Source organism: Neophocaena asiaeorientalis, unplaced genomic scaffold (genome assembly GCF_003031525.2).
Source record: "Neophocaena asiaeorientalis asiaeorientalis breed wild unplaced genomic scaffold, Neophocaena_asiaeorientalis_V1.1 scaffold71, whole genome shotgun sequence".
NCBI classification, from domain to species: Eukaryota; Metazoa; Chordata; class Mammalia; order Artiodactyla; family Phocoenidae; genus Neophocaena; species Neophocaena asiaeorientalis.
This window is the reverse complement of record NW_020175439.1, coordinates 2,167,495-2,190,254: the sequence shown is the minus strand read 5'-3', so window position 1 is coordinate 2,190,254 and position 22,760 is coordinate 2,167,495. Positions and strand designations below refer to the sequence as shown.

Below are 22,760 nucleotides of genomic sequence, written 5' to 3'. Positions count from 1 at the left end.
TCATCAATCTGTATAAAGAAAAATCAAACTAAAATGTTTGTTTTCATCAACTCCTACGAGTAAAATGATCTGTTGGGCCTCCAATGTGAACAGTGGATTTCATAATTCACCAAGAGAAGCAATTTGCCAGGATCCCAAGAGGGTGTGACGATGATCTTGGGTGTCTCACGTATAGGCCCTACGAAAGTTTGTCCAAAAAAGTTCATCCACTGTTTGTTTTAGGCTCTTGCTCGGCTGAAGTCCTTGTGGATAATCACTATGCATATTTTTGGCAGGGGGGTGGAGTGGGGCTGTATGTGAAAACTGGGATAAGAGCAGAACTTTTAATCTGAGAACAGTAAATAATACCATCTCCTAATTATGAGATAGGCTTTTTGTGAGAAAAGGGACATAAAACATGTGAAAGTGCTTCAAATAATGTTAATTTGAAAGCTTCATTTGAGTCCTTTTCCATCTTCGTTTTTCTCCAGATCTACAAATAAGCAGTTTTTAACTACTAATCACCATTGGTAAACCTTCAGGAAAAGGCTAAAAAGGCCACTATCAGTAGAGAGGGCAAGAGGAGAAACATATAACCCAGAGAAGCTATAGACTAGATTAGCAGCTTAGTTCTACAAGTCTGATTCTGTCCTGATGGGTTTCCCAGATAAGGTCACAGGCAATGCACATAAGAAAAGCAGCGTGGTCGTTAAACATTTTTGCCACACACGCAAAAAAGGAACTATGTAAGGTGATAGATGTGTTAACTAACCTTGCTGTGGTAATCATTTTGCAATATATACATATATCAAATCATGACGTTCTACATCTTAAACATACACAATATTATATGTCAACTATATCTCAAGAAAGCTGGGAGAAAAGAAAGAAAAGCAGTGTGAACATTCCTGGGAGCAATGAGATGGAGGAAAAAAAACCAAAATGCATTACTGTTTGAGAGAGGAATGTAAAAAACTCACTAGTTTACTATGTTAAAAAAAAAGATGGCACATTTATTGCTACATAAATGTTATATACATATTGTGTTTTCTGTTACAGTGACAGAAAAAATTTTGAACTTCTTGCTGCTGGTTCAAAAGGTTTATCAATAATACCTTGAATTTGACACAGGATACAAATCTGCAATAAACCAACAATGGAAACTGGCGAACAAGATGAGAAGCAATTCATCTCGGACAATTAGCTCTTACAATACTCCATAGGTACTACACGGTATGCTAGAATTCTACTATGGTCTTAAAATGCTATTGTAAATTTCTGATATTAATGAACAGGTTATGGTAAATAACCCCTACATTTTTACTACCTAATATAATAAAATAAAGTAAGAAACTTTTTACTGAAAACTTTTCGATTTCAAAAATCTAGAAAGAGTAATATTTAGAATTCAAGAAATTTTCTTACAAGATTATTGTATAAAAGACTAGCTACAGTGAAAAATAAGCCAAATGTTTTTTTCTTTCTATTTTATGAAGGAAAGCTTCTGGGCATACTGCAAAGTCTAATATAGCGAAAAAGACAACAAGCTCTGAAGAAAAAAGGCCAGGCAGTGGCATATGTTCACTCACACATCATAAGCAACAACTTCTGTTTTAGCTGATTAACACTGAAATGAAGAACAAGGCCACAGAGAGAGTCTGATGTAATTGGAGAATATAGGCAAATTAAAGTGACCAGAAAGTCCATTACGTTCACGAAAGACTGATTTGTTAGGTATCATCCTGATTGGAGAATCTGAAGTTCTGTCTTAATTGTTTTTGTTCTTTCAAATTAACAGAAATCTTTAAGTTACATAGTGATTTGGGTCCTTTCTTCTGTGTGCTGATTGCCCTTGTTGATATTGGCTATAAGGAATTATTAAGCCAAGACAACCTTGTTTAGCATGTTTTTCTCTCCCAGGGTTGTTGTGGTGGAAGACAGGTTTCATGGAAGTTCAAAGTGATTATTATGTCTTTAAAAAAAACTCTTAAGGATTAGAGACAGAGGGGTGCCTTAATGCACAGTATTAAGATGGACTGACAAGGACTGGTTAAATGCTAATCTGGCTCATCTTCTTGGGACAGGGCAGATGGTTTGCAGTTGATTACATCACCCACTGAATTCCTCCCCACTAACCAGCCACCCAAATGACAGAGAAATAAAGGCTAGAATAAGGACATGGGTGACCATTGCTCTTGTATTCCATTAGGTAATTAGCCTCAGAGTGGTGTGTTCATTTATCACACTACCTGCCTTGGTGACTACTGGGTTGTTATATTCAACATAATCACAGCCTGAAAATCTTCTTTGTATTTTAAATTCATTTTGTGCTTACTTACAGCTAACACTTTATAAGTACTATATGTAGTACTTACTGCTTGGAAAACAAAGCAATTTCTAAAAAGTAAATTCTTCCCTTGTAATTTACACTTCTATTACAAGCTTTACTATGAAACCTAGAAGCTTGAAAAGTCTTGTTATTATTAGAAATAAAGCAATATTTATTTGGGGGAAAATATAGGGGACAAAATTTCCCCTTTTAAAAATCTTAGCTAGGCTATGGTCACAGATGGTCTCTGCTTATCTTTGTAAAGTAAATATGCAAAGCACATAGGGCTACATGGAGGATTCTGGACTGTGACCATAAACTATTCAGATTCAGAGACCAAATACAACACCCAAAAAGAAAAAATAAAAATGAATGAAAAAATGAGCATGAGAGAAATGCTATACCAAGTAATATTTTCCTATTTCTTGGAAAACACTATTCATATGGCAAAAGGATAGGAGAGGGCAACAAAAGACTTTTCCCTTCCTTTTTAAGACACTAATAGGTATGCCGGGAATGCTAAGGGCCAATGGTTGTCACTGCTTTGTTCTCTGCACGCGAACAGCTTTAACTAATGCTGGCATCAGCTGAGTGGAGATCAGCTTTCCACATTAACTTTTTCCCTTTATATGTAGACCTTACAGTTCCATAACAATAAATAAAATTTGTAGTTACAATGCATTTGTCAATTCAGTTTAGGCACAAGGCAACTTCCACGGTGAGTGGAGAGACCGAGACAGTCTCTGATTGTGCAGAAGCGACACACTGCTTGCAACAAATTGCTATGTTGCGAACATCTCATGGGCTGATGTTCTGTCTGATGAGCTTCCTATCTTCACTTCTGATGGAAGTGTTGACCAGCTGCTTTGATCGTAGGATTACATTTCTTGCTTCAAGTGTTTTGTTTTTTTCTTCTCCCTCCTATTAGGTTTGTGTCTTCAGATAATCTGAGTTGTCCAAGTCCTTATGAGGAGAGGTCACCTTCTATCTAGCCTACTGATAACTCTGGAACTGTGGCAGGGAGAGCCAAGGGAGAGAATAGAACCAATTAGGACATCACGGTTAAAAATAAACACCTCCCCAGAAACAAAACAAAACAAAACAAGTTGGTATTCCTCATTTATACCCAGGTTTACACTAAATTAGCAGTCGGCTACATGGCTTATAAATGAGGTTTCTTCTTTTAAGGTGTAACTGAAATGGTTTTGCTTGATGTATGTGGTAAGATTTTTAAATCTTGGTCTGTATTATATTTTTTATTATTATTATAATCTATGGTCTGTATTAATTTCTTCTTTTAAGGTGTAACTGAAATGGTTTTACTTGATGTATGTGGTAAGATTTTTACAGGAGATCATGTAATTATAGAATCACAAGATAAGAGGATTATATAACAGCTGTGGTAATTATGCAAACCTTAATTTTGGCAACATTCAGGTTGGCAATACCTGAGCTCTGAGGTTCTACTCATCCAGTTCTCAGTGGAGAGACGTTAAAGCATATATTTATTGCTACATCCAGTCCACTGTACTGTGTTAACTGTTTACATCTATCTCCTCTAAACTGAAAGTTTCTGAGGGCAGGGACCATTTTGAATTCATTTTCACATTGGTTTCAGTTATTGGTCCATGGTAGGTCCTCAGTAAGTGTTTGTTCAATGAATTTACTAAGAAAATTTACTCTATTAGTATAAATTTTATGTTTATATTCTTAATATAATATACATAGTAGTAGCTCTGAAATTTCCCATTTCAGCCATTTTGGATGGAAATAGCTTTAAGAAGAATCATACTTTTCACCTCCTTATTAAACAAGGGCCACAGTATGGTTCTATATTAGAGTGATGCTCTTAGGGATGGATAACTGAGACATTCAAAGCCTCGTGGCCTTATATTATTGTGCTTTTATAGTCAGTCATTCTGTGGTCATTTATCAGCTATTCTGATTCTAGCAGTCGTTTTCCTGCTGCCCAATCTCTTGCTGGTTTTAATCTGCTGCTATCCAGTTCTATAAAGAATTGAAGGGATCAGATGAAACCAGATAACCACCTTTATGAAATTAGCAATCTTTAAGACTTATTTTAATATAATAAACACTAGCCTTTGAAATCTTATGGAACAAAGTGCATTTACTACATTTCTTATATAACCTTGAAACCTCTCCCCACTCCTTTTAAAAAAGAATTCTTTTTGATAGGTGAGAATGCTCAAGGTTTAATTTTAACCTAAAGTGGGGGAATTTCCTCATAATAGAGATAAGGATAGAGCTATGAAAGAGTAGGAGATACAGAAGCAATGAAAGAACAGGAAGAAAACGGTAGGGGAGAAGAGAGATGTGAGCGTAGGGAGAGAAAGTCGACGGACAAAGAGCTAGAGAGAGACTGGGAAGAGAATAATAGGAAATGGGTACAACAAACTAGAGAGACAAGAAAAGAAGACCCAGGCTCTGAGGTAAATGTGACAGCTGCATGTGAAGGGCTCTTCTCACAGCCTGGTGGTTACCTGATACCCGACCACAGGAAGGTACCTCGACATAATCTGCCAACTTAGAAAGTCACGTTTGCACCAGGAAACACTTGCCTGTATTTATTTTAAAGACTTCAAAATTTATTTTTGAATAAAAATATTTTTTCATGATATTCTATAGTTTCCACAGAACATGAAGCAATGGCATGGGTTTTAGAGGATCTGTAATTTAACTAGCTCTTGCCTAAAGCCCCTTTGACATGCACAGTCTGTTATAGCTGTTTTTTTTTTGTTTGTTTGTTTGTTTGTTTTTGGTGGGAGAGATGACAGGGTTTTTTCCAGTGTGCTAATGTTAGAATTATAACTGACATCTAAATAATTACATCAATACTTCCTCCTCTGTCCCCAAATGAAATCTTCCGTTTTGGTCTAGATTGATCCTAAGAAGGATATATGAAGAGGTGGTAGGAAATCAATTTCTTCAGGAAAAGGTGAGTTATTGACTAATCTTTGTAGTTTACAAAATATTCTATCGAATTCCAAACTTTCAGCTCAAAATGAGATAGCCACAAAGCTGACGAAATGAAACTGCACTCAGTATTTTTTTCCTGCTCCAAACCTCCCATCCATTTACTTTTACTACTGCTTTTACTCTGCTGATGAAACTAGGAAAAGAACTATACACTGCTGAAGGCAGATAATAAAAATGAAGTTACCAGTTCTACTCCTAATCCATGCTGCGAGCTATATTTTGTTACTGACTCAAATATTTAATTATGGTCTGTATTAATTTCTGTCACCCAAATATTAACTTTACAACTTATAGATAATATGAAAGTATACAGTTAAGAAAAAGATGGTTCACATTTTCTAATTACTTGGGCAACAACCTCCTACTACTGTTGTCACTTTGTTTTAAAAAAAAAAATCACAAAGAAGCAAACTGTTTAGTTCATGAAGAGGAAGATAAAAAGAACAGTCTTTCAACAAGTAAAATTCCCAAGAGAAGGATGTTCTGATTCTATCATATACAATACCTCTACATTCTTTAATAGATTCCACAAGGTGTAACTAACATTCTTACAGGGGAAGGAACATGCGTATTACAGACTTCCATTAATGATCCAAATGGAAGCAAGCAATAACTGTTTAGTGCATGAAGATTTCATGATAGAGAAGAGGTAGATGGTTAACAGAATACTGGTTGATGATGCCATCAAGTACTTCTGAGTAGAGGAATGAGGACCATGAGTGGTAGCAAAAGTATGTTTTATAGATGAGTCATTGCACTGTTTTCTTCTTGGATCAGAATAATATTCATGTGAGGGAGTATACATGATGATCCAGAGCATGAGAGCCTAAAGTTCTTTATGAATCAAAGGACAGTATCACATTTTGAAGAGAACAGTAATTTGGTATAAAATGACACGGGCTCTCTAACTATATAACAGAAAGGTAAGCTGTTGGATTCCAAATTACACGTGGCCTTTACCATGACCAGTGCTACCAGAGAATTCTGTTCAAAGGTTCTAACTCAGTTTAAGATGAATCAGGGGACTTCCCTGTACTTTCTATTCATACCCATACTTACCTGGCTGATGTTTACATATGACCCATAGGGTTGGTAGTTTCACTAAGCCCAGGATGGGTTCCTGGCAGTGTGGTTGGTGGCTCTGCCGATACGGCAGAAACTTTTTCTTCTTCCCTTCTCTTAAGGCAGGCTGCTTTGGGGTTAAGGTTCCTCTCTGAAATAGGGAAAAAATAATTTCATCATTAGAGACAGAAGTTATGAATCATGGACTCCTGGGTCTTAAACTGAACAAATGGCTGTTATTTTTTCTTTCTGTGGGGATTACCAATCTCTGTGTAATTCCATTCCCGTAATGAATAACCTCAGAGGCAACAATGATATGCTTACATAAAACCTCAGCATTAACTGAGCCTTAAAACTTATACTTCTTTCTGACCATTTTGTGTTTTCTTCTTATGATTTAGTTTTCCAGGGTTTAACTTGATCTACGTCAATATCTTAAAGCAGTTCTTTTCCTGCTTCATCCAAACACTGTGGCAAATGCTGTTACTAGTCTACCGAATCTCCTCAGTGTCCTGTGAAGATATGATACATTGAACTGTTATGAATGCTGACATTCTCTATGTGCTGGAGAGGGACATCTGTGCTTTATCTAGAATTCTACCAGTTCAGAAAATGATAAACTAAGAGATACCCTCAGCCATTCCTCTATAGGAAATGTGCCAACCCCTCCAGGAAGAGAGGTAGCCTGAGTATATGCTGCTTTTCTCCTTTGATTTACATGCAGAACGAGATGATTGAGATGTTCTTTCTACAGTTGGGGGTGTGATTGAGAGGGTTATAAAAACCTTTACTGCTTTGTATATGAGACAGCAGAGAAGACTGAATGGAACTTCTGATGTGGGCATTTTCAAAGGAGCTTAAAGTGTGGGATATTACCATATGAAATAAAGATAAAGAAAATCCACTGAACTTAAAACCCACTGAATGAAAATCTACTTAGGAACTACAGTTCCTGTTATAACTTCTTTAAATGAGTTTTAAGTACAAGATATCTAACCCATGACAGCTTCTGGTATAGTTTTTTGTTTCAGTTTATAACATACAGTATCAGTTAAAAGCTGTTACACTTATTTTTATAAACTGATTAAAAATGTGTTAATGAATATAATATAAAAAGACCACTTAAACTTAACCTGTAATGAAAACAATATTTTGTATAAGTTGTAATTTTTTTTACATGTTAGATTTTCTTGAAATGATGGCCCAAGCTGAATGCAACATAGCAGAGCTTTTTTTTTTTTAATGTATTTACTTTTTCAGGGAAAGTAAAAACATATTTGAATGTGCATATTTCAAAACACATTTATAGTTCACTTCTGAGTTTAAAAAAAGTAGACACAAGACTTTATTATGGTAAATTTACTGACTCTATTTTTACTCATAGATGATGACAACATTCGTCATCAAAGTCCCTGCATTTAGGAAAAGACATGAAGCCTATACAACTCTGAGGAGGCAATGAAGAAAGGAAGGTACACTCTTACTTAACTTATCAGGATAACTAGTAGTAGAAATCGGCATGTCCATCATTATGTAAAAATATTAGGAGCTGCTTTTATTTTATTTTATTTTTTTGGCTACACCACGTATGGCATGTGGGATCTTAGTTCTCCAACCAGGGATCAAACATGCGCCCCCTGCGCTGGAAGTGCGGAGTCTTAACCACTGGACCACCAGGGAAGTCCCAGGAGCTGCTTTCTTAACAAGGAATTGTGTACCTCTGACAAATAAGAGAAGTCTGTCTTTCATTAGGTGTCATATCTCCTTTACTGTGTAGGCAATAGTCTCAAACAGTGACCAGAGAGACTGAAAAGAGGGCACAAATTAACATGTGAAACCCAAAGAGGAGAAAGATTTCAATGTTTTCTAATTGAAACATTCTCACATTTCTCTTATAATGGAACATTGCTCTTATCTTACTAAGGCTCTAGGAGGCATGATCAGAATAGCTGGAAAGGACCAGAACCGAAAACTGAAGTTAGGCAAGATTTTGTAGACTCCCGCAATGAGTCAGACAACACTCAGGGCTGGAAGAACCAAGAGAATACTACAGTAAGCTCTACGAAATGTGAAGTAAGTGAGCTTTGATCCAAAAAAGCAAAAGCTAGTGCTGTTGCTTCATACTTTCTGGTCTGTGTGAGCAGGCCATGGCAAACATTAAGTAGCCAGGAAGGCCTGATACAGAGGTAAGAAGAAGTCAGACATTATGTGCGGAGCATAAGAAGCAACTGTCTTTCTTACATTTCTATTAAGGGTCTATTACCCTCTGGTATGTGGCTGAGGACTTGCCTCTCTATAGTATCATCTTCTTAACATGTTTATAGCACAATATTTGGCTAATGCAACAGTCACTTCTTCAATATTATGATTAGGTAAATATTTGTTATTATATCTATGTGGACATACTTGCAAGTCAAGAATTTTGTATTGATTGTTTCCTTGTTCATAGGACTGTTTTTCCTGTAGTTAATAGTTGCTTTGCTTTTCATTTGTTAGTAATGACAATTCCCCCGCCCCCCGAAATGCTCTAATAGATCTAACAAATGCCTCTCAATATTTCTTCCTAAAATCTCAAACACATCATCATATTATCTATTAATTCCATCTTCCTTCCCTGTAAACCTTTCTTCCACAGCTAATAGTCTTCTATTTTCAATGTAAACTGGTTCTTTTCTAGGCCTAGTAGTTCTTGTTATGGGATTTTCTTTTGCTGCTCCCATGCGTTAGATCCTTTCTTTCCCAAATCCTATGCCTTTGTCTTTGTTGATTATGTCCTCATTTGGCCTAAGCATATGTTCCAGATGCTTCCTCAGAAAGTGTACATGGGAGGTAGAATTTTAAAGTCTTTGCATATCTGAACTATCTTTATCCTATCTTTACATTTTAATTAATAGTCTGGCTAGATATAGAATACTAGGTTGAAAGTGATTTTTCCCCAGAATTTTGAAGGTATTGTTCCACTGTCTCCTGGAATCCAGCACTACTTCTTCAGAACTCTGATGACATTTTGAATGTTGTTCCTTTGTCTCTGAGCTATTTAAATTTTGTCTCTAAAAGCTTTAGGATATTCCTTTTAACTTGGATGCTCTGAAATTTCATGATGATACACTTCAACTTGAAGTAATTATTAAAATCATTATTTTTTTAAAAAAAATTAATTAATTTATTTTTTGGCTGCATTGGGTCTTCATTGCTGTGCGCGGGCTTTCTCTACTTGCGTTGAGCGGGGGCTACTCTTTGTTGCGGTGTGCTGGCTTCTCATTGCAGTGGCTTCTCTTGTGGAGCACAAGGCTCTAGGTGTGCGGGCTTCAGTAGTTGTGGCACGTGGGCTCAGTAGTTGTGGCTTGCGGGCTCTAGAGTGCAGGCTCAGTAGTTGTGGCACACAGGCTTAGTTGCTCCGTGGCATGTGGGATCTTCCCGGACCAGGGCTCGAACCCGTGTCCCCTGCATTGGCAGGCGGATTCTTAACCACTGCACCACCAGGGAAGTCCTAAAATCATTATTCTTAACACAAGATTAGAGTTTACCAATCTCGAGACATGTACTCTTTAGTAATGGTAAATTTCCTGTATTATTACCATGATAATCCCCTTTGCTCTCTTCTGCTCTTACTCTACTAATCCTATTGGTCAGATGTTGGACTTCTAGATTGATCCCCCCTAATTTTAGCTCTTCTCTCCTATTTTTCATCTCTTTCTAGGAGACTTTTCTCAGCTTTATCAGCTAACCTCTACTATATTTTTTCTGCTATCATATCATCTGAATTTCTTTTTCATGGCTTCTTTCTCTTTTATGCACATATTTTCTCTTATTAGAAGACATTGGTTTTATTAAAAAAAAAAAGTTTCCCAATGCTTTTTGCATGTCTCTGTTTTCTTCTTTCTTTTTTGTTTGGTTTGATCTCAATTTCTCTTTTTCATGGTGGTTTTCCTTAAATCTTTGGCTGTCCTTTAATATTAGAAGTAAGACATCAACTGGTGGGCTTTATTACTCTATGGTAATCCAAAAGTGAGAAATTATTACTCAGGAATTCCTAAATCTGGAGGTCTTTTCTCTAGAGTATTTTAATTTCTTTAGAAAAGAATTATCCCATTTTCTTGAGGATAGAATGAATATACTTTGTTGCCAGCATTAGCAAAGCAAAGCAGGACACAGGGCTGCAGGTCACTGTTCAGCTTCATACTTCACTCATTCTCTGCTCCTCTTGGTGTTTCAGATTTTCAGCCTTTCAGATTTCACTTTTTGCTAAAAATAATCCTCCTGGCTTCTATGGTCGAAGGGAAAAGAGGGCAGAAGCAATATGAAGTACAGAGGAGACTTAGGGATCCAACTTTCCATAGCAAACCTCCAATGAATCTTTCTGTTTTCAGGTCTGATGCCTGACTTCTGCTTTTTCCAATAGTTAGTACCTCCAAAGTCCTGTAAGGCAAAATGTTCTGCTTCTTGCTGGTATTCCTCTCTGTTCCATTTAATTTCTTCTGTCTAAGTAAGTCAGTTACCACTTCTCTATCTACTTTTGCTCTCTTGTTTGTTATTATCTTCTCTCCCCTCTATCCTTGTGGGTTAATGCCATTTTTATTCATTTCAGTGGAGATTTAGGAAGGAGTGGTGTATTATCAATGAATATGCTAAGACTACTATGTTTGACCATCTCACTGCAACTGAATTAAATGTACTGAGGGTAGGGTCTGGAAATTTGTTTGGGAAAAGGAAAAGCCTCAGGTGATTCTGAGACCAGCCAGATTTGAGAACCGCTGTCCTAGCTTATTTATCTTTGAACTAAGAGACCAGTAAACTAAAATCCTAATAGTTCTATTGTCCCTAAATTATCACCAGAAGACAAATAAGTTTATCGAATTGACCTGTGAAAAGAGTTTGAGGAGGAAGTGTTTGATCACTAACTTAATCTTTAGTAAAGCTGAGAGGACAAACTTGAAGATAATATGTGAAATCTGCTGAGGATTAGTAAAACTGTAATGGTAAAATTATAGTTACGATAATAGAAAGGCTTAAATTGGCAATGACAGAGGCCATATGGGATTTGATATGTGGAGCACCAAGGCACAAAAATGCTCTGGCAAAATCTGAGGCTTGGAAGGGAAGCCACTTCTTGCTTTTCTCAAGGACTCACTGCTAGACCCAGGTCTGGTTGCCCTCCTGGTATATCCACTTGTCTAGGGATGACAGGTTGTGGACAGCTAGACATGGTCTTGGAACACTACCCCAAACCAAAGTGGGTGGCCAGAGAGCCCAGAGGATGTCCAAAGTAGGTCATGTAAACAAAATGTATGTCTTTATAGAAATTGTTGGGCCTAGGGGCTGCTGCGTAGGGCCCCTGCAGGGATGAAGAGGCTTTCAAAGGTAGACAGGTTACCAAAATAACTCAAAACTACTGGAGATCAAGTGCAGGGAAGGAGAGTGGTTATACCAAACTCTGAAGGTGCTGCTATAGACAAGGCACAGGTATTATGGGCTACACGAAGGGTTCGAAACTCTGTTGGATAGCCAGCCTTTCAAGGAGTCTTACATGGATCCCACGGCTTTTATATTAAGCTGTAAAATAAAGGCTCTGGGCTTTGAAGCCCAGAGTTTGAGGGTGCGAAGAAGGCAGGCTTTTATGAATATTAAAGCAGTCCCTAATGAAGTTACAGTTCAGTGTATTTAAGTTTTGTTCATTCTAATCAGTCAATGGCTCCTTATATAGAGCTTTCCAGAATAGTGTGAAAAAGTCAGTACCCATAACAATGACCAGAAAGTTAGTAGGCAGCTGGATAAGCCTAGATGTTAGATCCTCTTTCAGACTCAGCTTTTCTATTCTAGGTGCTTGCATGGAATCATGACAAGGTGAAATCTTACAAATGAATGAATAAGATCCACCCAGGCATGATGGAGTTTATAACTTTTTTTCAAACAGAGGTATTTCTCATTTTTGATGGCTTGGATCTGAGAGTAGGTACCTCTGATCTTAAAAAAAAGATTTTTAAGAACACAAATGACTTTATTCTAGCTCTAATGAACTGTGGGAAGAAAGGTGCTGTACAAGAATAAGTTCTGGCACCACTGTTGTCCCAACAGTAAAACTTTCACAGTGCTGATGGAGGCAACAGTCTTGACAACAAAAGGCTGGGTAGCGTCAGGGTAGAAAATATATTGGGCTGCTGAGGAGCAGGATGAATATACTTGGCCACTGAATGTCAGACATAACTGAACAAAAACATTTGGTAAAGTGACAGGAGATAGTGAAAGCTCAAGGGACAAATGCTCCTGCCACAGATGAGTGGCAACTATCAGACTGTCTTTATGAATATCACAAGGGAGTCTATAGCTTTTTTAAAAAATATATTTTATTATTATTAAAAATTTTTTTTTGGCCACGCACATGGCATGCAGGATCTTAGTTCCCTGATCAGGGATCGAACCTGTGCCATCTGCAGTGGAAGTGCCGAGTCTTAACCACTAGACTGCCAGGGAAGTCCCAAGTCTGTAACTTCTTGATCAGGTTTCATTAACATTTACGCTTTACAGGTACTTCAAGGGCTTTAAGACAGGAGGAGCAGTATCTGGTTTTAGCGGTAAGTGTTTTATCTATTCATCATTTTTATTCATTAAAAACACTGGAGGGAAATGAATAGATGAATTAATTACTAGTGTTATGTTTTTCTGAAAATGTGTTCAAGTTCTCTAACTCTGGTTTCCTTAGAAAGACTATTCTTTCTATGATTAGTGCTAAGGGTCCTTGTCACAGTTGTCAAGCATCTGTCCACTCACACTCTTTTTTTCTTTTCCAACTTTCTTTAAATAAAATATTATATAAATACCCAATAAATAAGGAAGACAAAGTTGCTCTCAATGAAGGGAGGTTAGAGATGGGGTCTGGAATCAAAGGCCACATCTATAAATTCTTTGCAAAAAGGCTTACGATGAGGCATTCGTAACTTTGAATAAGAAGATATATAAGTATATTCAAAAAAGCAAGCTTGATGATAGAACCTCTCAAGGGCTAGAAGCCTGTATTAATTGATAACCCAGGGTCTAGAACATAGCTGACTGGGACAGAGGAGGTATACAATAAACACTTCGTTCAAAAAATGAAGTTTCAAAGCTTCTTCAAGGTTCCATCAAGGGGGTTCCCTGGGTTAGGGTTCCGGGCTTTCACTGCCATGGCCCAGGTTCAATCGCTGGCTGGGGAACTGAGATCTCACAACCTGCACTGTGTGGCCAAAAAAAAAGATTCCATCAAAATAAAACAGTTGGGAGAGCTGTCTCAGTCAGCAGTGGATAAGTCTGTATGAACCACACTTTTGTCCTTAGGGACACACAGGCATGCCAGTGCATATTCACCCAAGAACCTCATGGCATTCCTTATGAGGAATCAACGAAGAAACTCTGACACCTTATTGACATGGGTATAAACAACATCCATAGGGGGCAAAGCCAGGAGGGGCCATGACCAGGCATTCTATTAACCATCAGGGCCTCACAGATGCCCCAGGTAAAGCAGGCAAGAAACTGACTACGGAGAAGTAGGGAAGACAGGAAGGAGCAGGTTGGAGGACAGGTGTAGGCAGGTAAATACAAGAGCGTGGGAAACCAGAGTCAACGAGAGGCACAAAGCACTAATGCTGAGTAGGAGGCTGGCTGTTCACTGCATTGTTTCATAGGGTTACTCTCTACTGGTTTCTGGGAAGCACTGAGCCTACAGATATTGACCTATATAATGAGACAGAGGTGAGAGAATTATAGAGAAAAACCTGATACGGATGATGTGGTGGCAGAAGTACTAGGAGCACCTACAAACAACCTGACCAAGCAGAAAAGCAAATGGACACAGAAATGTCTACTCACTGGAAGCAGAACGGTTACATATCTCTGCTGAACCTACTTACCTCTGACTTGCTGTTCTAGACTAAGGATGACTGCCACGGCCTGATGAAGAATAAGGAGTTTTGTCTGGGGTTTTTCACTCTTTAAATGAAGCTGACACATTCGACCAAGCTCTTTGAATGCCTCATTAATATCGCGCACACGCAAGCGTTCTCTGGCATTGTTGGCCATCCGCCTTTCCTTCTCCCTTTCTATCTTCTGTTCTGGGTTCAAATCCTCATCTTCATTAGTACTGCTGGAAGGCAAAGTAACAACAATGTCTGTTAGGTTCGCTGTAAAGTAAGATATGCTTATTGTACAAAATTAAAAATTATAAAAATAAAAATGACCTATAAATTTTACCAAATGGTAGTAATAGCTACACTTAACATTACTGTATATTTCTTTCCAGTCCTTCCTCAATGCAAATATATAGTTATATAGTTGAAATTATACCACATACACTTAATAAAAAAAAATTATTTATTTATTTTTGGCTGTGTTGGGTCTTCACTGCTGTGCGCGGGCTTTCTCTAGTTGCGGCAAGTGGGGGCTACTCTTCGTTGCGGTGTGCAGGCTTCTCTTGTTGTGGAGCATGGGCTCTAGGTGTGTGGGCTTCAGTAGTTGTGGCACACGGGCTCAGCAGTTGTGGCTCATAGGCTCTAGAGTGCAGGCTCAGTAGTTGTGGCACACAGGCTTAGCTGCTCTGCTGCATGTGGGATCTTCCCAGACCAGGGCTTGAACACATGTCCTCTGCATTGGCAGGCAGATTCTTAACCACTGCGCCACCAGGGAAGTCCCCCACGTACATTTCTAAATGCATTTTCATTGCACATTACAGCATAAAGACTTCTCCACGCTACTAGTGAAACTCTTCATAAACATAATTTGAATGACCACGTATTATAGCACCCTGCTCTTCTAGATGTGATCAGCAGCATCAGCATTACTGCTTAAAAACTTTACTTTTTACATTACTGTAAAAACAGTGTTACATTACCGTTAGAAACAGAATCTCAGGTTCCGCTACAAACCTACTGAATCAGAAGCTGCATTTTAACAAGATTCATATGTACATTAAGGTTTGAGAAACACTGTACTATTATAGTAATGTATTACAGTTTGCTAATGTCCTTAAATGTATTCTGGCAGTCCCCTGGTGAGGAGGAGGAAGAAAAGCTTAAGATGTGGAATGAGAGAAGTATCTCAGAAAATGACTATACTTTTTGTTCTGGAAGAAATATCATCATCAGTGGTGATGATTTTAAAACATGGGTGAACAACTTTTTTGAAGGACAAATTGGCAAAATGAATCCAAAGCCTTAAAATGTTCATTATCTCTTGATCAGCAATTCCAACTTTAGAAATTCATCCAAAGGATATAATTAGAGATGTTCATAGAAATTTAGGTAAAGAAGTTGATCACAGAATTATTTACTTCAGAACAAATGGGAGTCCAATATTAGGAGATGGGTTAAATAAATCACAGTACATCCAGATAATGGTCTACTATGTACCCTCTAAAAATCAAGCTGTAGATTATGCTAGGTAAAAGATGCCAAACACAAGTCTACATATTGTATGATTCCATTTACAGGAACTTCTAGAAAAGACAAAAGTATGGTAACAGAAAGCAGATCAACATTTGCCAGAAGATGGGAGAAAAGGACTGGTTATAAATTGGCATGAGGAAACTTTTTAGGGTGGCAGAAATATTCTACATTATTAATGTATGTAACTGTATACACACGTCAAAGGACCAAAACTGTACGCTTAAAATTGGCGTATTTTATTATATTTGAATTAAACCTCAATAAAGCTGCCTAAAAACAGAAACAAGAAAAAAACACAAATAGATGAAAAGGTTAAAAATACACTGTTAAATTAAAAAAGTTGAAATTATAAAACTTTTATCCAGTTTATCTCCAATTTAAACTGTATTTATGGAAAAAGATATTCCTTGAAAAGTAAACTGTAGTTAATTCTGGGTAGTGGAGTTTCTTGTGATTTTTGTGTGTGCTTTTCTGTAATTTTCAAATTTCTGTAATGAAAACAGACTAATTAATCAGAAAAGAATATTTGAGAAAAATGCTTTGGAATAACTTCTAGAAAATTCTACGTGTATTTCAGAAATAAATTACTGAGCAGGGCCTCTTAGAAACCTGGAAAAAAATGTGCACAAAGAATTGGTGCTTCACCTCTAATACCTTGAGTACTCTAATAAAGAACAAGTAGAGGGGGCTTCCCTGGTGGCACAGTGGTTGAGAGTCCGCCTGCCGATGCAGGGGACACGGGTTCGTGCCCCGGTCCGGGAAGATCCCCCATGTTGTGGAGTGGCTAGGCCTGTGAGCCATGGCCACTGAGCCTGCGCTTCCGGAGGCTGTGCTCCGCACCGGGAGAGCCCACAACAGTGAGAGGCCCGCGTACCGCAAAACAAACAAACAAAGAAAAAAAAAAAAACAAGTAGAGGGACTTCCCTGTCCAGTGGTAAAGAATCCGCCTTACAATGCAAGGGATGTGGGTTCGATCCCTGGTCAGGGAACTAAGATTCCCACATGCCACAGGGCAACTAAGCCCACACGCCACAACTACAGAGCCCACACGCTCTGAAGCCTGCTCTGACCACAACTAGAGAGAGAAAACCCGCACACCACGAGTAGAGAGATGCCTGTGCGCTGCAACAAAAGATCCCGCATGCCGCAACTAAGACAGGATGCACCCAAAAATAAATAAAATAAATAATAAATCTTAAAAAAAACACAAGTGGACAACAGATTTTTACTAGCCAATTGTCAAGAATTTCATAAAAGTATTCTTTTGATAATAGAGAATCACTACTAGCTCTTTGACTTCAAAGAAACCTTTACAGATCATCTAGCCCAAAGGTTTCCAAAGGTGGCCACTCACTAGAATCTTCAGGAGCACTTATAAAATATAGCTTTCAAAGGTCCCACTGCCAGAGATGCTGATACAGTGAGCTCGGGTTCAGGGGCCAGGCACCTGTATTTCTAAAATGTTTCAGGAGTCTGTGCAGCAGGGTTAAGAACCACTGTAAGATCAGTGACCTCCCTAGGATTACAAGGCTAATGAGTAGCAGGGTAGTGACAAGAATCCAGGTTAGTGCTTCATGGAAGAAATCAAGAGCACATATCTAAAATTATTATCATCATAAGTTACCACAGTACCTTTACTGATGTTTACTGCATGTGAGACAGTGTGAAAAGGGCTTTATATGCATAATTTTCAGTTTATTCCCACAAGAATCCTAAACAGAAAGTCTCCTGTTAAGATAGAACCAAACCTCAGAGAGCTTAATAACTTGCCAAGGTTACTTGGCAAAATGTGATGAAGCCATGATTCAAACCAAGGTTAGCCTTATTTTGTCCAAAGGCTGTGTTTTAAATGTACTATTATTAACTACTAAGTATTGTTATTATTAACCCATTATACTGCCTTCTCAATCTCTGATGACCTATAACAGTGCTCAGCAAACTGGCCCATAAGCCAGCTACCTGTTTTTGTAAATAAAATTTTATTGGAAGAGCCACACCCACCTGTTTATGTACTGTCTTTGGCTGCTTTCATGATACAGTGGCAATGTTCAACAGTTGCAACAGAGACTGTATGACCCACAAAGACTAAAATATTTACTATCTGGCCCTTTACACACGAAGTTTGCTGACCTATATAATGAAAGGATGAATGATGAGGACAGATGCAAATTATTTCCCTTAAAGTTCTATTTGAATAATGAAACTATGAAAGAATTAAGATTCCTCAAAGGAGTGGACTCTGGATTCCCTGACTCAATTTTTATTTCTTCATGCCCTTGCACAACTGAGTACAATGCATATTAAAATGATAGTATTAGGACCTTAAGATTTAATTTTCCTCAAGAGAAATGTCAACTACTGAAAATAGTGAGAATGTCGAATGCAAAAGGACAACTTTTAAGTATGGGACTGACAGAAAGGACTATCCTGGTTCTTTTAGTTTGTAATTTCCTTTGTACCATAATTTAATACAAAGAACAATGTTTTAAATATAAATATCTATACGTGATATATACATACTACTGATAAATGGATATATACCAAGAAATAGGACGTACCACGAATATATCAAATTACCTACCTTTAATGTAGAACTAGAAGAAAAATCTGATGGAAGAATCTGGAAATAATTTGAAACTAATGTATTATGTGTCAATATCCATATTTCAAAGCAAAGTCAAGTCCAGTTTCTAGAAAACCTTCCCCGACAACATCAACGCATGTGGAGTACTTCCTTTTCCATACTCTTTTCAAAGTATTGTTTAAAACGTAAGTTGCAAATATCTTCTATAAAGAGCCAGAAAGTAAATATTTTCGGCTTTGTGGGTCATCCAACCTATGTTGCAACTGCACAAATCTGCCACTGCACTGTGAGAGCAGCCACAGACAATATGTAGATGAATGGTGTGTAGTGGTGTTCCAAAAAAACTTTATTTATAAAAACAGTCAATGAACTAGATATGGCCCATGGGCCATAGTTTGCCAGCCCCTGGTTTAAATCATACAAGAGTCTTACCATATACTTAGCCTTAAAATAATGTATTTGAATATTTACTGATGGGTTATATCTAGATACCTATACTTGTACAATTTAACTTGTTTTAGCTATTTTGTTCTCTAGCTGTCTTACAGACTATAAGCACTGATGGGAGAGAAGTAATTTTTGTATGTAGACCCTAAAATATTGTGGGAAACATGGAAAACATAAATTTAGAGTCAGCTTCATACGCCTCCCTTTTATGGATGCTATGAGGATTAAATGAGATAACACATAAAAGTCCCAACACAGTATCTAGAACACAGCTGACACTTAAATGCACGATACACTTCAATTTTCCAAGTATCTTCACCCATGGCAAATGAGTGAAATTTAATACCTGGATGCTAACAAATACCTTGTTCTGCCTCTAGATGAAACTTTGATATCTTTTTGGGAGGATTCATCATCTGATTTCATGTCATCTGATGAAGGAGGTTCATGAAGGTTTTCATCTTTCTCTTTGTTTTCAGTCTTGATTTCTGTGGGAACAACAGTTCCAGACTGACTTTGCAAGCCACCTAATAAAGAGGCAAAGAAACAGAATAAATGTCCAGACTCATTTATGAATTACAATTAAGACAGTAAAAAGCTTTCTTGCTGGTAGATATCTTTAGTTGTTATAGAGCTACTATAGAAATCTGAAGATGTAAAAAAGTAAACTATTCAGAGCTGGAAACAGCATGTCCACAAACCTTAGAAAAAATTGCTTTTTAAAGCACCTGTATTTAAAAAAAAACAAGCCTGACCCTGATGGTGAGTCCAATGCTCATTTTCAGGCACATTTAACAATCAAACAAGGTAGGAGAAACATGATGCATTTTAAAAACTTCTAAGATGCTGTCAAGTTAAACGAAATAAGCTTTAACATTTTCCTGGACAAACACAATAAAACAGGCATCATGGTTAAATACAACTGGGAAAACTTTATCTTGGTGGTCTTAATACCACCTATATATTTGTACTTATTTATAAGGTCTGTTATAACATTGACAACAATTTGCTTTTTATAAGAATTGTCTGTCTCTCCAATTAAATTATAATCTTCTAAACAACAGCTACTATCACTCAGAGCTCTAAACATACTCAGAAATGTCTTTCTCAATTCCTCTAGGGACAATGAAGACTCAGCCATGAGGGGAAGTGATTTAGAAAGAGACAGGACAGGGACTTCCCTGGCAGTCCAGTGGTTAAGACTCTGCACTTCTACTGAAGGGGGTGCGGGTTCAATCCCTGGTCAGGGAACTAAGATCCCACATGCCACACAGTGCAGCCAAAAAAGAAAAAAAAAAAAGAAAGAGGACAGATGTAGGAGCTGGTAAGATGATGACCAGTAAACACTGAACAACGGTTTGCACAGGGTTCCATCCATCAATAAATATCTGTAATTGGCCCAGCTAAATGGACCAATTGGAACCCTAAATATTGACCCTGTATATTCACGCAGTAGTACTACTACTACTTGGAATTCTACCACTTAAGATGACTTTTTTTTTTTTTCTGTACGCGGGCCTCTCACTGTTGTGGCCTCTCCCGCCGCGGAGCACAGGCTCCGGATTGGTACCCTAAATATTGACCCTGTATATTCACGCAGTAGTACTACTACTACTTGGAATTCTACCACTTAAGATGTCTTTTTTTTTTTTTCTGTACGCGGGCCTCTCACTGTTGTGGCCTCTCCCGCCGCGGAGCACAGGCTCCGGATGCGCAGGCTCAGGGGCCATGGCCCACGGGCCCAGCCGCTCCGCGGCACGTGGGATCCTCCCAGACCGGGGCACAAACCCGTGTCCCCCGCATCGGCAGGCAGACCCCAACCACTGCGCCACCAGGGAAGCCCCTAAGATGACTTTTGATTCACAGATGTCAATCTGACTGTGAAGAAGGTGACAGTACTCCAAAATGATACCTCTGTATGCACAACTGCTGTAAACGAACTATATAGTTACCTCTATAATTTTCTTGTGTTTTATGGTTCAAGTCTGTGCTTGAAGCAGTGACCGTACTAGACAGGACTGAATGATTGCCATTGAGACTGACAGAGTCTTCTCGATGAGTTCCGACCTAAAGTTAAAAAAAAAAAAAATGTTCATGGTGCAGTAATTGTTCAAATTCTTTCACTGGGTTTAATAGAGAAAACAGCTATCACTCATCTAAATTTAGCAACATTTTTTGGAAGCCACTTTTCTGGTTTTTGGATTGTAAAAGACTCGACAGTAGTACTGTTTCTGAATAAAAATATTTTTAAAAATTCCAGCTTTCAAATTTTATATCCCAGAGGGTTGCTGTGAGAAGCAAATGAGCTAATAGACAAAAAGCACTCTATAATCCATACAGCACTACATATTATAGCCTCTATTGTGTATCAATCAATCTGAAAACCTATTCCATATACTACCTAAAAATGTTAAAGTATCCATGAATTTGCATTTAGCAAAATACTGCTTTGTTCCAAGTAATAATATCATTTATCTATACTTTAGCATATCCTTTTCTTACACACAGTGTCTTGTTTTTTCTTCCTCTAATTGCTTCTCCTCAAAAATTTTAAGAGCAGCAAAAGCAATACAAAATTAAAATAACTTAAAATAAAAGTTCTACATTGCCAGGCAACAAAAAGCCATACATTTTTATTCTCAGTTTTAATCAGATTTAGACAAGTCACAATTAACTTGAACTGAGAAGGCATGCAAACACTACCAAGTGTTTTTAGCTACTGCAGTATTTTTAGAAAAACTGGTTACAAATGAACGAGTTTTTTTTTTATTAGAACAACAGCAGATGTGGCAATTAGAAGATTAATCCTTTAATTAAATAGGTTTATTGCCTGGAGTTATACATGAGAACCACTGTTTTTCAACAAATCCTTCAATCCCAGTAAAATGCCATGCTTTGAATCCCTCTTGAGTAATTAATATAGCTTTTATCTTTCATGACTTTGTATGGATTTTACCCTAAGAGGTATAAATACCCCTATGCAAGTTTATCCTTTGGTTTCCTGTGAGCCAAACAAAAGAAACCAAAGCAAAGTTTCAGGCAATGCAGGCTATTGGTAGTGGATCTGATTAGAACATACCAGGTCTTCCACCCAACTTTTTAAGAAATGTCTGTCCTCTATCTTTATTCTTATCTTTAATGTAGTTTTGAAAAACCCATTCAATGTATTCCATAGCTACTTTTTAAATTATTTGAGAATTAGTCATTGCTGAGAATTAGCTGTGTCACTACTCCCCTGGATGATCCAGCATTGACCATACCGATTTTCTAAACCACATAATTTCATCATGCATTAGAATCATAAAATCTTAAAGCTGGGAAGGGACCACAGAAATCAAGACAGCCTTCTATTCCATTATCATTTTGGAAATTTTCCCTTAGACCCTTAACCTTTACTTCTGCCCTGAACCGCAACCCGCCCCCAGTAAAAAATCTTGAGAAAAACCTGAAGAACTAAATCTAACACCAAGTGAAGAAGTGGACTATGAAAATTACATTCGAGAGAGGAAATTATTATTTATTTTATTTTTTTGCGGTACGCGGGCCTCTCACTGTTGTGGCCTCTCCTGTTGCGGAGCACAGGCTCTGGACGCGCAGGCTCAGCGGCCATGGCTCACGGGCCCAGCCGCTCTGCGGCATGTGGGATCTTCCCAGACCGGGGCACGAACTCATGTCCCCTGCATCGGCAGGCGGACTCTCAACCACTGCGCCACCAGGGAAGCCCGAGAGAGGAAATTATTTCTTTACTTTTATTTTTTGCAGTATGTGGGCCTCTCACCGTTGTGGCCTCTCACGTTGCGGAGCACAGGCTCCGGATGCGCAGGCTCAGCGGCCATGGCTCATGGGCCCAGCCGCTCCGCGGCATGTGGGATCTTCCCGGACCGGGGCACGAACCTGTGTCCCCTGCATCGGCAGGCGGACTCTCAACCACTGCGCCACCAGGGAA

General features: G+C 38.1%; 1 protein-coding gene across 8 annotated transcripts in view; it reads right to left on the bottom strand.

Moving 5' to 3' along the window:
- Positions 1 to 962: 962 nt before the first annotated feature.
- The window catches only part of TCF12 (transcription factor 12), a 377,241-nt gene continuing 355,443 nt past the window's right edge, over positions 963 to 22,760 (bottom strand). For 4 of the 8 annotated variants that reach the window (XM_024767777.1, XM_024767781.1, XM_024767782.1 and 1 more), the window contains 5 exons: positions 20,767 to 20,881; positions 19,179 to 19,341; positions 14,254 to 14,486; positions 6,365 to 6,518; positions 972 to 3,319 (listed from right to left, as the gene is read on the bottom strand). In XM_024767777.1, the coding sequence (XP_024623545.1) occupies positions 6,376 to 6,518; positions 14,254 to 14,486; positions 19,179 to 19,341; positions 20,767 to 20,881 (654 nt within the window). In that variant the 3' untranslated portion in view covers positions 972 to 3,319; positions 6,365 to 6,375. Of the gene's footprint in view, positions 3,320 to 6,364; positions 6,519 to 14,253; positions 14,487 to 19,178; positions 19,342 to 20,766; positions 20,882 to 22,760 lie in introns of all 8 variants that reach the window. The other 4 variants (XM_024767778.1, XM_024767780.1, XM_024767784.1 and 1 more) reach the window with 2 other exon arrangements.